Genomic DNA, 17,307 nt, shown 5'->3' with positions numbered 1-17,307 from the left:
CAAAGACCAGCCTTGTCTCTGTTCTCCTACGATGCCCAGGAACGGCCAATATCAAGCCTAAAATAAAGATCTTACTGGACAAACCAGTTTACACCTCAACAAATAACACCCCTGCCAGACAACAGTAAACTGCCGTCCACCTTGACCGGTAACTGTTCCGCTGACCAGATGATGACTTTTTGAGGATTTTAACCACGTGTAAAATACTCGGGAATAGCAATGTGTAATTAGCAAAATAGTGTGATTCCAATCTCAGCGAACTCTTTAACAAATTCTTAGACTTTCCCTCTTTCTGCTGCCTGAAGTATTTTTTAGTTTAAAAGTATTTATCCATTTTCACACAACCTTTGCCAGTCTCTGAATCAATATAGCTGGGAGACAGTGCATCACGATTTCACTGAAAAATTACTTTCTGAAAAAAAAAAAACTACTTTGTTATTGGAGAAAAGGGTAACTTTTATAACTATTGCATTTTAAAGATGAAAAGTGTGAAAAGGTGAACCTTATATTTGAAGTCACATATTAAATTTAACTGATGTTTCAATTCTCAGTGAATAGAAAGCACATCTGAAAAGTGAGTGCTTTAAAAAAAATTTAAAAAAAAAGTCTGTGGGTTCTTTTTTCTTTTCCTTAATCTGAAGTACGAGACCAGCCAAGAAAAGTCTCCTGAAGGTAAAATAGTGCACCATCCTGGATTCCTTTTCTCAATTAGTGTTTCTATTTTGTAGACAGTAACCGTATTTAATTTGAAATTTCCTCTTTCAGTGCCAATTCCAGTTTGAACGCCTTCCTGTGGAGCCGTTAGGGGTACAGCGTGATGTGACACACGAAGCCCTCTGAGCGCACTCACAGTCAGAAGGGGAAAAAGATGTTTTTCTTTGGTATCAAGCACCTGGCAAGCAGAGCGCGTACTCCCATAGAGCCTGGAAGGCATTCCTGGCTCTCCCCTGAGAATCCAAACGGACTCGTTCTGATTTCCCTCTGAAAAACCATGAAGTTAGAGCACATGTGCTACAGTTTACCAGATTTTCCGCATCTCTTGCTGTTTCTGGTGTGGTGTGTCTCTGCTCACCGCCACAGCGCGGTGACGGCTCCCTAACGTGGCAACTGCTGGGGACCGTTGACTTTCTCACCGTGACCTCAGGCTCTACGTGAGACAGTGACCACCTCGGGTGGTGACACTTCGTAGACATCAGGTGCTGCCTACCCAACCACTTAACGACGTAGACCCAAAGGGGGAAATTGTGAGCAAGTCCTTCCCCATCATTCTTTCTAGCCTTCTTGCCCTGTGTATGTCCCTCATCTAAACCTTCCCAGTGGAATCCAGGAAAGAAAGCGCGGTGCCAACTGCTCAGAAAAGTGGGCTTGTTAGATAACGACACCAAAACACAAGGGACAGAAGAAAAAACGCGTCATGAAAATTAACATCTTTTGTGCTACAAACAGTACCACTGAGAAAATGAAAAGACAGCCTACAGAAGGAGAAAAACCATTTGTAAATAATATATCTGATAAATACTTTATCCAGAATACATAAAGAACTCTTACAACTCAATAATACAAGAGACAAATAATCCCATTAAAAAAATGTGCAAAGGACTTGAACAGACATTTCTCCAAACAAGATATATAAATGGCCAATAAGCATATGAAAAGATTCTCAGCATCATCAACCATCAGGGAAGTGCCTATCAAAACCACAATGACAGACTTCCCTGGTGGCGCAGTGGATAAGACTCCACAGTCCCAATGCAGGGGGCCCGGGTTCGATCCCTGTTCAGGGAACTAGATCCCACACGCATGCTGCAGCTAAGGAGCTGGTGAGCTGCAACTACAGAGCCCGCCTGCCGCAACTAAGACCCAGCGCAACCAAATAAATAGTAAAAAATAAAAAATTTAAAAAAACCCACAATGAGGAATCGCCTCACACCTACTAGGATACCCAATCAAAAGATGGATAATAACAAGCGTTAGCCTACATGTGGAGAAACTGGAACCTTCACACACTGCTAGTGAGAATATAAAACAGTGCAGTCACTTTGGAAGCCAGTCAGACGGTTCCTCCAAAGGTTAAATATACAGTTACTTCCTGACCCAGCACCTTCCCTCCTGGGTGTGTACCCAAGAGAAATAAACACAGAAATCCATACAAAACCTCGTACATGAATCTTCACAGCAGCATAACTCATAATAGTCAAAGAGTATCAACAGGGCTTCCCTGGTGGCGCAGCGGTTGAGAGTCCGCCTGCCGATGCAGGGACGCGGGCTCGTGCCCCGGTCCGGGAGGACCCCACATGCCGCGGAGCGGCTGGGCCCGTGAGCCATGGCCGCTGAGCCCGCGCGTCCGGAGCCTGTGCTCTGCAACGGGAGAGGCCACAACAGTGAGAGGCCCGCATACCACAAAAAAAAACAAAAACAAAAACAAAACAAAAAATAAAAAATAAAAATAAATTAAAAAGGGAGGGGACCACCATAAAACCAGGAAGCACGGTCTTTCATTTCCAGATGCTCTGATCATCCCTCACTGTCTCAGGTCCCTCAGAGCTGTACTGAGCGTCCTGACTTCCAGGCAAAATGGGCTTCTCATCCATTGTTTCAAGCGCATTTGAATCTGTTCCTCGCCCCCATGGTCCTCAGATGTCCTACAGCCACACGCACAAGAGCAACATTTCTCTCCAGCAGGGAGGCCCCACCAGCCTCCAGCGCCCCCTGGCCTTCGGTGGCAGGTTCCAAATTACGAAAAGGGATCAGGACAGAGAAAAGACACGGAATATCATTATGTGAAGACAGACGGTCAGGGCTCTGGGGGGAGGTGCACTCATGGGGACAGTGAGAACAGATTCTTTGGTCTCGTACAGAAACCAGTAGGAGGAGGGGGCGAGGCTGGGGAGACCTGGGAGAGAAGACCTTCCTGATGGCAGGGCAGTGGGGCTTGCCCTCAGACCGGCTGGGCATCCCCAGCGGGCAGGGTCCTGCAGTCTGGGCAGAGACGCATGGCATCACCAGGGCCTTCGGGCAAGGCAGAAATGCCAAGGCCACTTGTCAATGTGACAACGGTTATTCTAACTGGACCAGGCTCAAACCCACAGGAGGCGCTCCTCAGAGACTAAAACAGCAAGGAAGTTCAAAGCATCTTGATAACAGGCTTCTGAGAAAGTATCAAAGGAAACAATGTAGGAAAAGTGTATAACCGTAAAATATAAGAACAGGCAGCAGTGAAATGATGAATCCAGCAATATGCATTGAGCATTTAACAACCACATACGAGGCGCGGCCTGAACACAGTGCTTTCAGAAACGGGAAGCTCCCCTCTCACCTTTCAAGTTGTTTGCTGCAAAACTGGGATGGTGCTGCTCGTCTTTCTTTAGTTTCTTCTCTTTATATCGTGTTTTGCTTTATTGCACTTCACCAGATACTGTGTTTTTTACAAATGGAAAGCTTGTGGCAACCCTGAGCTGAGCAAATCTACTGGTGCTCTTTTTTCCAGCAGCATCTGTTCACTTTGTATCTCTGTGACTCTGTGTCACGTTTTGGTAATTCTTAAAATATTTCAAACCCTGGACGGCAAAAATGACCGCCGCTGAAGGCTCAGGTGATGGTTAGCATGTTTTTAGCAATAAGATATTTCTGATTTATTTGTACATTTTTTAGACACAATGTTACTGCACACTTAATAGACCACAGTATAGTGTAAAAATAACTTATACACACACTGAGAAACCAAAAAATTCTCCTGACCTGTGTTATTGCAATATTCGCTTTATTGTGGTCGTCTAGAAACAAACCGATAGTATCTCCCAGGTCTGCCTATAATTTGCCTGACTTTCAAATCTCTATCAAAACTGGACCTTGTATAGCCAGTAGCCAATGGGTTGTTAACAATCCCACCCTAAAAACCCTTCCCAGATTTCGAGAAAAGCCAGCAGGGGCATCAGGTTAGACCTTAAAACAAAAATTGTCACAGCACGGTCCCCAGCCAAAGCTCCTTGTGGACTGAAAAGCAGCACCGACGGTCCCTCAGGAAAGAGGCATCCAAACCCCACAAGACTTGGAAGTTGAGAGCATCCTTCCGGAACCAAGGAACCAAGTCCCTGGGACCCTTGTAACATGCCACGAGCTGGAGGCCGAGTGTTTCATTTTACCTCTGTGAATATGACCAGAGACCCTGGCTTTGATCACTCTGATCTGCTCAGAAGTCAATAAACAAAACAAAAATGCAAAAACCACTAACCGCCTTGCGTGCAGTCTGTGAGCGGACAGTTGAATGTGTATTATTGTTTTGCTTTTTTTTTTCCCCCAAAGCTTATTCCCATGAATGGTTCTTTCACGTAAACCCAGGACTCAGACAAGTCAGAATATGAGTCTCGGGCAGCCTCCGTGAGCCTACCTGCAGCATATGACCGCTTTGCACGAGAGGGCCAAGTCCAGGAAGCTTCTCCTGACCTCGAAGGACAGCGCGTACTTCAGGGTGTGCCCGTCGATGATGAGGGCCGCGTCGTTCTCCTTGCCTAGAAGACTCCCAAGGTCAGCGCAGTGCTGAGTAATGGCTGCACGCGTGGCCTGAAACAAGGCGGGGGGGGGGGGCGGACGTGTCACATTTTAATAAATCAAAAACAGAAGCTTTTAAAAAGCAGAAAGAAAGGCCCAGAAATCCAAAGTACATTCCTTAAAATGAAAACATGCCCATTCTAATGTGAAACATACAGAGCTCAACTTGGCATATTTACACATTAAATGACACTGGCCTGCCCTCTGGGTCTGTGCTATGGGTGAAAACATCCCCATCGTGAAATTTTTTTTTTTAAAGCTTTTTTTTTGATGTGTACAATTTTTAAAGCCTTTATTGAATTTGTTACAATATTGCTTCTGTTTTATGTTTTGATTTTTTTGGCCCCAAGGCATGCAGGACCTCAGCTCCCCAAAGAACCTGCACCCCCTGCATTGGAAGGCCAAGTCTTAACCACTGGACTGCTAGGGAATATCATAGTGATATTTACATTTGATATTTACAATAACCTACTCTGGTTGCCGTCTATCCAAATTCTTCTCCATTGGAACTTTAATTGCTTAGGTTCTGATGACTATCTTTCTCTCCCCTCCTTTACACTACACACATATTATTCTTGGTGTCCCTAGAACAGGAAACTCCATAAAAACAAATACATTTTTGGGGAAAAGGTAACGTTGCTGGAGTTTAAATGCCAAGCATCTCTCAGTTCACACAAGGTCACCTTTAAAGCATCCAAAAGATATTAGAGGATATAAAAATAACACAAAAGATGAATTTCCATTCTCTGCTGAGATCTGCAGATTAAACCATTTCTCTCCACGTATCATCAGAGTAAGAAACGAACTGATAATTTCTTCATGTTACAAAAAATATCCAATAAATTAAACTGCCAATACGTTTTAAAACATTGCTACCAACCTAAATAAGTGCTTTGGTGTGATGTCTACGATCAGATGGAATTAAAGCATAGAACCACTTTTGAGATTTAAAAACAAGGACGTTCTGATCTTCCAACGGAATCTGTGATTACGAATAGGATATCAAGTTCAAATATAATATATAAAAGACAATTTTTGGTTCATGATTAAAAGCCTGCTTAAGTTAATCAGGGAAGTACATAGGTCAGCTGAAATTATTCCGTCTGGACAACTGTCCTTCGGCTATTAAGTTATATTTACATCTATCATCTGGTAACATAAATTACAATTAAGAAATATGTGGGGGCTTCCCCGGTGGCGCAGTGGTTGAGAGTCCGCCTGCCGATGCAGGGGACACGGGTTCGTGCCCTGGTCTGGGAGGATCCCACATGTCGCGGAGCGGCTGGGCCCGTGAGCCACGGCCGCTGAGCCTGCGCATCCGGAGCCTGTGCTCCGCAGCGAGAGAGGCCACAGCAGTGAGAGAGGCCCGCGTACCGCAAAAAAAAAAAAAAAAGAAATATGTGGAATGAACAGGGATTCTTCCAGCCCTCGTTAAACTGAGGATCAGCTACCATCACCAAGTGAGAAGCAGAACATACTATCTTACTGCTCGGTTACCCTTTAAACAAGAGACTCTGACAATATTAAAAAGCTGCGCCTAAGGCACAGTTGGGGTGCTATGGTTAGGCGGCCTGGGGTCTGGCCCCGACTCTCCACTTACCACCTCTGTGACCTTGGCAAAATACAGAACCTCTTTAAACAGCAGTTTTCTCGAGGGTAAAACAGAGCTAAGGATGCTCACTTCGAATACTCACTTCATAGCACTTTTCTTATGAAAAGTGAGCTACTCGGGGTAATCTACTTGGCATATAATTAGCATCCAATGAAACCCATTCCGCTTCCTGTTACTATTTATTCATGAAGAACTTCCTACACCAAGGAAAACACACACCTCCGCCACTTCAGACAGTGAATAAATGCCCTAAGTGACAACGCCTGCTTTGTCAATGCAATAATAGAGGAATTGATAAAATAATGCTCTAAGAAAAAAAGTTAAATTGACTTTTACTAAAAATAAAGGACACTTTATACTTCTAACTCTTGGTTAGTTGCGTAATCCCGAATCTCAAACAAAACATCTATGTTTACTTTATCTGTGCAAACAGCCTGCCCTTTAGAGTTTGGGTAGAGAAGAAAATTCCACCCACTTAGGGAAACCCCAGCTTGGCAGCCTGGGGGTGTCACCGGGGGAATCAGACAGGTCCGGGCAACTCTGGAGGGCGTGCCTGCCGGGGTCCAAGCACAGCAGACAGAAAACCCTCCTGGGAAACGTCTCGCCAAAGCAATCAGGCCGGTCTGCAGATTTGGTCCACGGACAGCAAGCCGGCGCCGTGGCAGAGGCTCAGACCAGCCCAGGGTCCTTCGAGGAAGAGGCTGAGGGCACAAGTCCCTGAGGTGCGCAGACCCTGCCTACGGCTCTTCTTTATGGGGACACAGCACCAGTGGAGCTACGCAGAGGCAGTGATATTATGAAGGGTGCTTTCTCTGCTTGGGATTATTTCTGGAGTGTGCACGAGGACAGACCGGACACTGACAGCTCTTCTTCCTGGGGGAGGTCCAAGTGTTGGCGGTTGGCCACCTATCACTGTGGGAGGCTCGGGCATGATGCGGAGGGGTACCACCAGGAGAAGCCTGAGCAAAGGGAATATGATGGGAGAAACATGCTGAGAAAACTGTGTTCCTGATGTTACCAAGGCTGTTGCCCCGGAATCATACCCCTGCCCTTCCCGGGAATGGAAACCAATAGCTCTTATCTAAGTTTCAGGAGGAAGCTGACAAGAACTGCTTAGAAACATCTAGGCCCAAGATGGCGGAAGACTTGACTTCCAGTGGACTTTGAGCCTCACTGTACACTCGTGAGCTGCTAAATGACACACCCACCAGTGCCAGGACAGTTGACAGTTGCCATGACAACAACCAGAAAAACCCAAACGACGACTGAAAAGGAGTATTACATCAGTTCCGGGTCCAAACACATCCCTATTCCCGGATAACCCCTGAATATTCCTGCTCCTCTTTCCAAATCCCTCCCTTTCACTCTGACCCTCCTATATATTTGGTATACGTGTCAGCTTCTCAACCCAGTTGGCCGCTTCTCCATTCTTTGGCCGTTCGGTAAAGCTTGCGCTGTCCCAGTGTCAGCATCAGTCCTGTTACTGGCTGTGCGATCCCTCTTCCTCCCTCCACCCCTCAACCCTAGTCTCCCCCTCCGGCCACATGAAGACACAGCATGAAGACAAACCAGGAAGAGAACCCTCATCAGGCCCTGGATCTGCCGGCACCTTGATCCTGGGCTTTCAGCCTTCACAACCATGAGGAGCAAATTCCCGGTGTTTAGGCCACCCAGACCATGGTACTTCTGTTACAGCAGCCCGAGCTGACTAAAACGAAAGGTCACTCCTGGAACTCACTGGCGATGCAGCTCTTCTTGTCAGAGTGGATATAGAGATGAAAGGACCATGTGGGTACAGTCAGTGCGCAAGCAACAAGCTGTCTCGTTTACTGCCTGAAGTAAGGTTTCTACTTTCACATCGTAACTGCAGGGACAGCATACACAACACGGGAGATGAGGCTGTGAATGCATGGCGGGGTTGGGAGTGGCAGGTGGTCAGGGCAAGGCCTCTAGGAGCAGGCGATGCCCATGGGGGTAATGACCCCTTGGCGGTGCTGAACTGCACCCTGTAGAAACATGGCGGCCAAGCTGTCCACTTGCAGTGAGAACACCAAACATTCCTAAATCACGCAACACCGATAAAAGAGACTTCACGTTTATATTCCATTGACCGGGCACTTTCTCACACGCTGGTAAAGAGTACAGTACATTAATAAATGGGTTCAACTGAACAATTCATGAGTCAAACCTATCACCGTCAACCAACCAAGACGTAGTTACTGAAGTTCCTACTATGCTCTATGGTATCTACCCCCATAAGTCCTACAGTACAATCAGGGTGGCAAATACACACACAAAAGAATGAACTAAACAAAACCTAATATTCTCCTGATGGGCAGATTGTAGACCCCACCAGGATCATACCTTGCCTGGTGTGGCTCATTTTTGTGTTTAGCTGGAATTATACTAAATTTTAAATTCTATGAAGGCAGAAACTCCTTTTGCCAAAAATCTCTGATCACGAGAGCGCAAGGCAGGCGCGCCATACATGTGCTGACTCCCTAAATTAACTGATGTGTCTAAGCTACGCCTTCACTGTAATATCTTTAAGAGATTATTTACTGGTCTTCGAGGCATCTGTTTGTCTGACCTTCTTGTGGGCTATTCAGCCTTCCTCGTATATTTTTACGTTACATCTTCCTTAAAAACGATCGGTCCTTGATTCTTCTTATTCCATGTATCCTGGACTCTTTGCCTTCGATGTCCTCGAGGCCTAACCTTCCCCCTTACCTGAACCATCCTGTTCTCCCGGCAGTTCATCTGCTCAGAATCACACCTGTGCCTTTGAGACTGAAAACCTTTCCTACCACTAAACTCCCTCCAGATTCATCCTTCCAGCTCTACCCTTGTCTCCAGCCTCTACTTAGGTCTTTAATTCCTACGTTTTCAATGCCCACTCAGCAATAATCTTTGATCAAACCCAGACTAGCTCGGCCCACCACACACGTGTGGCAGAATATAGGTCCCTTCTGTGCAATTCTCGAGCAAGCCAATCGGAGGTGTTAATATCCCAAACAGTTCCTTATTCTCAAATGGACCATGGTTCAAAAGTCTATTGGTGAGTTAGTTATTGGGCACTTAGACTCTATTTTCCCAAAGGAACGATGTTACAAAGTGTGGCTGGATCCCAGGGCCTGTTAATGCCTACTTAGCCCAGTTGCTAAAATTTATACTGCAGTCTCTGATTTTAATAAAACACCGACTACGGAAGTTACCATGGACTTGGCTGTTAGCGGGGGCACAGGGAGCCGGGGCTGGGGCTTCATTTCCTGAAAGTTACGAAACATCCCGAAATTCTTCATTAGAATTTGCCTTTTAGGCATTATTATGAAAAAATATATTTCCAGCTTAGCATACATGTTCTTCCATTTTGTTTTCCTTCACAATTGAAAACACACAGGACTTAAAGCCAAAAGTGGGCAACTCTGAGTAAAGGCTGATCTCTGAGCCACGCCAGACACTTTTCCCCAGACATGCTGTATGATGAACCCTGCGCTTCTTATCAGTAAGGTCAGCACTTGTCTCTGCCTTGCCGGGTTTTTAAATAAGATTCTATAAACACCATAGACGGTGCTACCCTGTGATCTCGGGAAATGGTTGTCTCTCTGCTGATTCACAGATCAGAGGTTCCTCTGATGGCCCCTGAGCACAGCTGAAGCGCACCCCGCTCAGCCTACAAGCAGATGGGACCTGGAAGGCAGTTCTACTGTTAATCACTTTAGATTCAATAAACAAAGCGGGAGAGACAACCCTTTCTAGAACCCGGATGCATTTTTACCAATTTGCAGATAGCAGGAATCTCTCCTCAAAATTAAACAGTGCCGGCAGCGGTGAACCCTGTCGAGGCAGGTCACCGTCTCCTTCCCCGAGCTCGGCAGTGTCCTGAGGAATTTCTGAGTCGCCGTGGTAGCAGCAGCTGCCTCAGCCCTCACTTTGATGTTCTGCAAATTCCAACGTGCTCAGAGCTGACGATGCTGAAAAGCCAGGATGGCTCGAGTTTCAGGAGCAGCAACTCAACCAAATCACACTCAGCCTTAAAGTTCAGGAGCAAAGTACCTTCTCCTGAATGAACCTTGGGCCTGTGAGCCTCTAACGGTCACGCTCATCCTCTAGACCACAGGTTCAAGAGAAGAGGAATCTGTAGATAAGAGGAACCTATTAAATGTGTCATGTTTCAAGGACTTCCTATAATACAAATCATTTCAAGGAAGATGAGATTATACTTCACAGGCATGAAGCAAACATCCTAAAGAGTTAATGTGGACTCTTGCTACAGGTACCCAGGTGCCTGCCTGGTACCCTCAGATCACCTTTTATCACCACCCCCATCAGGCTTTTCTCTACACTGGCTTTTTCTACCTCCCATAGAAGGTTTCCATTTCTGATTAAAAAAAATATATATATCTTCTCAGTGGAAACCTACTCAATTTACTGAATTCACACTAGCATATAACCTCTACAGAAGTCTTTTTGCTTTTGTTTTGTTTTTGTTAATCGGCTTCTTTGAACCTCTTCTACAATGAAAATACAGAAGACTTCCATCACCCCAAATGTCCCCCCGAGCCATTTTGCAAGCACTCCCCTCCCCTCCCCCACTGCCAGAATCCAGCCATCATTGATCCACTTCTGTTACTATAGTTTTGCCCCTTCTAGAACGCCACACAAATAGAATCACAGTTGCTAGTCTTTTCTGTCTGGCCTATTCACTTAGCCGAATCCTTTGAGATCTGTCCAAAGTTTCTGCACTTATCAATAGCTTATTCCTTTTTGTTTCCAAGTAGTATTCCAATGTATGACTGTGCCACAACTGTCCACTCACCTGTTATTATACATTGCGGCTGTGTCCAGTTTTAGGATATTCCAAATAATTCTACTATAAATATTCGTATCCTAGTCTTTGTGTGAACATGTTTTTATTTTTCTTGGGTAGATACCTAAATTGAAATTACTCCGTCATACCGTCTATACAGATACATGCAGAGCACACGCATGTTTAACTTTATGGAAACCATGAGACTGTTTTCCAAAGTGGCTGCACCGTCGCCTTCTCAACGGTCCCGTCTGAGCATTCTAGCTATGCCGCCTCCTTGTCGACCCTGACACCAGCAGTCCGTTTAACTTCAGCCTTAGATTCTAATGGCTACGTTGTGTTAGATTTAGTAGTTTTAATTGCATTTCCCAAATGACTAACGGTGTCAAATCTCTTTTAATGCTTAATGAATTAAATGGATTTCTATTTGCTGGGATTGCACGGCATACAACTAAGCACAGTGGAATAATTTACGTAATACACGGGGAATTTTTTTTTTTTTTTTTTTTTTTGCGGTACGCGGGCCTCCCACTGCTGTGGCCTCTCCCGTTGCGGAGCACAGGCTCCGGACGCGCAGGCTCAGCGGCCATGGCTCACGGGCCCAGCCGCTCCGCGGCACGTGGGATCTTCCCGGACCGGGGCACGAACCCGCGTCCCCTGCATCGGCAGGCGGACTCTCAACCACTGCGCCACCAGGGAAGCCCACGGGGACTATTTTTTATATAGGGTAATAACAACCATGTATGGAGGCTAGCACCAAGAATCTCTCTTTAGGGCTGGAGACCCTATTTTTTCAGTTCCTTCTTTTCTTTTTACATCCTCCATCTCTCAAAGATCCACATTTTCCTGGAAAGGCATCCCCGGCAAGATTAGAAGAGAGATTCAGTAAGTGGGGCACGTGAAAGAAGCTGGGCAGCAGCTGCTCACCAACAAGTATCATTTTTAAGAAAGAGACCATTTATTCTCTCAGGCTTCAGAGCCTAGAAAGTTTGAAAACTATCAATCACCACTATTTATTGAAAGAAAATTTGACTAACAGTTGTGACAGAGCTCAAGTCACCGAGGTTAAAAACCTCCCTGAAAATACGTACTTTCTTTCGCTTCTCAAAGGATATTAAATAGCACACCTAATATGCTTAATTTATTTTCTGCCGCAAAACTAGATTTTGATTTTAGCGCCAGGAATCCTTTTACATACTAAACAAATGTGTTCTTGCATAGCTGTGTATAAGAAGATCTCAAAAATAATGCAGATGCGTGAAAAAGCGTTTGCTATTTGAACCTCTACTATGGAATCTTTTTGCAGTTTTTGAGAAAGGAGATAACCCTTTTTAAGAAATGATTTCAAAGTGGGACCCTCCCGCAGGAAGAATGTGACATCCCCATTTGTGAGGGATCCCTCAGCTGCGTATAAAATGACCCTCTCTAATTCCATGGAACAGTTGCTTCTCACACATCTGTCCAGAATGGATCTCAGGAAGTCACTGTCTATTTCGGGGACACAATGAATCACATTTAAAATCATCACACTAGATAAACAACAAGGTCCTACTGTAGAGCACAGGGAACTACATTCAATACCCTGTGATAAGCCCTAGTGGAAAATAATACGAAAGAACGTATGTATGTATAACTGAGTCACTGTGCTGTACAGCAGAAATTAACACAACACTGTAAGTCAACTATACTTCAATAAAATTAAAAATAAAGAACTCATACAACAGGAAAAAAAAAAAGTACTGTCAGTGATTCTGAAAGAGTCACAAATAACACATTAATCTCTAAAGTACCTTATGCACTCCAAGCTTCTTGGGCACACCCCTCCCAGGAAGAATCATCACACTCACCGGGAATAATTTTACTGTCAACATAACAACCTCAACTTAACTACTTAATTTCCTGACCTTTGGAGATTTACATTTTTAACTTTTAACATATCTATATTATATATCTATCATAGAGTCATTGGCTTAACTATTTCTAAAGTGGCCTTGATTCTTGGACGAATTATAAAGTGCCCAAAGCAAACACAATGGTGACTGAGTTTAGAAATTTTAAAACAAAGTACTGCAGAAAAAGTTGCTAGAGTATTTTTAATGAACTGTGTGATTAAGTATGTCAGCTAAACTTTGGCCAAGGAAGACAGAGTGCTATTAGTCTCACACAAAAAGATAAAATACCCCAACAAGGACCCACTGTATAACACAGGGAACTATACTGAATATTTTGTAATATTGAGTACTACAATACTCAATAATAATAAAGGGAAAACAATTTGAAAAAGAATACATACGTATATATACATATACATATATATGTATGTATAACTGAGTCACTTCGCTGTACAGCTGAAACTAACACAACATGGTAAATCAACTATACTTCAGTTAAAGAAAAGATAAAATACCAGTTGCAAACTAAAGATCTACATTTGCTCCACAGTGACAAATGCTAACATCTGTTACGCCCTCATAGGGAGCACGTCGTAGGTACCACAAAATCATCTCAATGCTTGACCTACTTATTTGCTGTATGATAAGACCAATTTCTTAATAAACATACGCTAACTTTAAAAATAAACCTTATGGATGCCATGTAAGAAAATAAACATGATAATATTAATTTCCCGACGTTGGGTTGATTTAAGCTTTTCACGTTACTATTTCGATGATACAGCCTTTGCACTTCCTACTTCTTTATTTTTTTTTTTTTTTTTTTTTTTTTTTGGCTGTACGCGGGCCTCTCACTGCTGTGGCCTCTCCCGTCGCGGAGCACAGGCTCCAGACGCGCAGGCTCAGAGGCCATGGCCCACGGGCCCAACCGCTCCGCGGCATGTGGGATCCTCCCAGACCGGGACAGGAACCCGTGTCCCCTGCATCGGCAGGCGGACTCTCAACCACTGCGCCACCAGGGAAGCCCTGCACTTCCTACTTCTAAAGGCTTCTGGACTCTTAGAGGAATTATAATGTGTCCAGACTGTGTTTAGACCGGTGTGAACAACAAAAACAGTAAAAAACCAAAACATTTCTGAAAGAGAAATAGTGAAGGCGGATCATGGAAGATCCCCAAATGCACGTGTGGCCGCAGCAGGCCGTGCTGACAGGCAGTGAAGGGTGTAGCCACGCGAGAAAATGGGCCCTTGGGCTCCCATCTCGGGTCCATGGAGGCGAAAGCACGGGACACGAAGGGCTGGGCCTCGCTGCCGCCCACATACTCCCCAGCCACAGCTGACCCACCCTGGCCCGGTTCTGGAAAGAGCCTGTCCACGGGTCCTCTTCAGTTTTCCTGGAATCACTGTCGTTGGGGAGAACAGGCTGTCACGTGCCTACCAACCTCTGCTCTGTTAGGGAAACATCTCATGTCGGCGTGGGACACTGTCACACACTTACACACTTCCTAAACGATCGCCTCCAGTCGGAAAAGTCAGGCGCATGTTCCATGACACACACGTCTTCAAAATCAATAAATAAGACCACATGAATCAGTAAAAGTGTAGGAAAGGTCTCGTTTCCACGGGAGACCTCCACACTGATGACGGGGCGGGGAGGAAGCCTCGTCGTGTTTCATCTGGGCGCCTGGCCGAGAGGCAGACCCCATGACCAGCCAGGGCGGGCGAGGGCGGGCAGCCTGGGACACTCCTCGCCAGGCTCTCCGCAGACTGGCAAGGACTCAGGGTTATGGAGATAAAGTTGACACTGAAATACAGAGCAAGGACAAAAAGTCTCCGTGTCACCTTCACGCATTAAGGGTCTACTATGTGCATACGCTTCTGGGGGTAGAGAGGCCCAGAGACAAAGAAAGAGCCTCACAGACGACACACAAGTGCCAAGAATCACCGCGTGCGCACATCCAGGCCGCAGGCCTGAAGGCCTGTGAGGCGCGGGGGCCCCAGGCGTGCATTGGGGTGCACCGGGGGACAGGCTGGCGGGCTGCGCTAGGGGGAAGCAGGAGGACCCCTTCCCGGAGCCTGCAGGGAGCTGACGCGGGCTTCTACGTGTAAAATGCCCACCGGATGACACGCGTGCAAGACGCGAGGAGGACACAAAGCAGCTAAGGGGCCTTCACGTGATGAGGGTCTCGCCTTCTTTGGGATGACAGAGACAAAACCAGGAAAGGCGCTGAAGCAAAACACACGCGGTGCTCGCTGAACAGTCAGAGGCCGAGAGGCAAGACGGGGCTGAGCTAAGCCTCTCGGCAGGTGGATAAACTGGGCATCACCGGGAAAGGCACGGGAGGATGGGGCGGGGGTAGCCCGGGACTGGGGGTCAGAGCAGAGCGGATTTGGTTTAAGAGGAAACCCCTGTTCCCTGCGAGACCGTGGCGGGCAGGCCGGCTGGATGGCGGGGAACACCCGGCCTTGCTCTGGGGGGCTCTGCTTCTCAGAAGCCACGCCGGCCACTGCGCCCGCAAAGTTCCCACGGAACATCCGCAGCTCGGTCTGTGTGGGTCACATGACCTCTCCATCCACGCTGCCCCGAGAATGGAAAGGAAACCATCTGGGCAGTTTCCCTGCTACTCCTCAGGGAGCAAAGCCGACAAAGCACATCGCTCCGCAGGTGCTGAGCTACAGCCGCCGCCCCCCGGACACCGACCCGGGCAGAGCCATCGTCCGCTGTCGGCTGAGAACCACCTCCGCTCTGCTTGGTCCCCTGCGCGCATCAGCACGTGCCCGCGGTCACGGGCTTCCTGCTGAAGCTCTGAGAGGCCTGGAGGCGTCAGCGTCCTGCACCACTCACACCTTCAGTAAGCAGGCGTGGATGTGACTGAGACACGGCCGTGCCCCCAGATCCAATCTCCCTGGGGACACGTAGGGGGCACATCCACGGGTGCACATGCCAGGGAGGAAGGTCAAGCAGGGCAGGAAGCAGGAGTCCATCGGAAACTGGACACGAGTGGCCACCATCAAGGAGACACCAATTTACAGGCCAAAGCACAACAGTTTACGCTTAACTGGACAAAAGGTCCCGACGTCCGTTTGAGGCCAGGAAATATAACCCATAGGTTGCTTTCAGGTTATTCATCCCACTTTAAACAAAACAAAACAAAAAAACCGTTTCACCCAAAATTAAAAAAACAAAAACGGGCAATTTCACACGAAAGCTCTGATACCAGTTTCTCTTGAAAACTACAGCACAGGGGACCCCTGGGCCCACGTCCTGCATGGTCGCTGCGCCTGAGATGCAGGAAGGAGCTCTCCTGGCTACGACGCCTCCCCTCCGCACCGACTGCCCCTCAGTACCGGGCACTGGGCATCACGGGCTCCTGGGAATGTGCTGCTCTGTTTCTCTGCCCACCTGCCACTAAAAGTGGGAATAACCGTGAGGAGGGCGGCCACGGCCCCCTGGTTCAGGGATGCTGATGGACCTCAAACATTCCCTGCACGTTCCTGGCCCTGCAGGACTGTACTGGACCCACTCCCCTTGGTGAGCACCGTCTTCTTTGATCTTTAACGGGACACGACTGGTGCAGAGACACACTCCCCCGAGGGCTCCGCCCGGCTTCTCTCAGCGCTCTCCGGGCTGTTTCTAATACGGGTGCAGGGCTCTATGTTCCACCCAGCTGACAGAGGATCAGCCTCTACAAATAAACTAGTAATTTTGAGAGAACATACAAATTCCCAGATGCAAAACCCAAAGGGATCCAGAGGAATGATTTCCTGAAGCTCCTTAAACGGCTTTCTGCAGAGATTTCACCTCTAACACACGCATACACATACACACACACACACACACACAGACACAGACACACACACACACAGAGCTTTCCAGATGGCTAGCATTTCTACAGGGAAAAATAAAGCGTCCACTTTACTATTAAAAACTTTGAATAAGATGGCATACTCGATGCAGTTAGGGACTTCTAAAGTGCCTATGAGAGCTTCCTTCTTTATATATATATTTTGGGGGTCCCAAGTCTTAGTACTAAAAGCTTAAAAGAAGAGATGAAAAGCTATTCTGAGAAAAATATATACATACATCCTATATATTATATATATGGCATATATGATATATAAAATATATATATAAAATACTTATATACTATATACACTACAATATACCATACCAAATAGTTTTATATATATATATACATATATATATATATACACACACATCACAAACCATTTTTGTTAACCTTACTTTTGTTAACCTTACTATTCAACAAGTACTACGCTGTTACGTACAGGTGATACTCAAAGTATTGGGGGTATAAAGATATAATAGATTCCCCCCTGCCCACAAGTCTTTAAGAAGCATACTTTCTACCAGGGACACAAGAATGGAAATGCTTGATTTGGTCAGAAGAGTAGCACAGGTCTACCAGACTGAGCATGTACTTC

At 46.3% G+C, this 17,307-nt stretch overlaps 1 protein-coding gene across 1 annotated transcript in view; it reads right to left on the bottom strand.

The window, feature by feature from the left end:
* LOC101335064 (phospholipid-transporting ATPase IB) overlaps positions 1-17,307 on the bottom strand; it is a 233,313-nt gene that overhangs the window by 130,078 nt on the left and 85,928 nt on the right. Inside the window, exon 11 of the mRNA XM_073795478.1 lies at positions 4,388-4,560. Coding sequence (XP_073651579.1) covers positions 4,388-4,560 — 173 coding nt within the window. The remainder of the gene's footprint in view (positions 1-4,387; positions 4,561-17,307) is intronic.

This window comes from Tursiops truncatus, chromosome 18, assembly GCF_011762595.2.
Source record: "Tursiops truncatus isolate mTurTru1 chromosome 18, mTurTru1.mat.Y, whole genome shotgun sequence".
Taxonomy (NCBI): domain Eukaryota; kingdom Metazoa; phylum Chordata; class Mammalia; order Artiodactyla; family Delphinidae; genus Tursiops; species Tursiops truncatus.
This window is presented reverse-complemented; position numbering and strand designations above follow the sequence as displayed.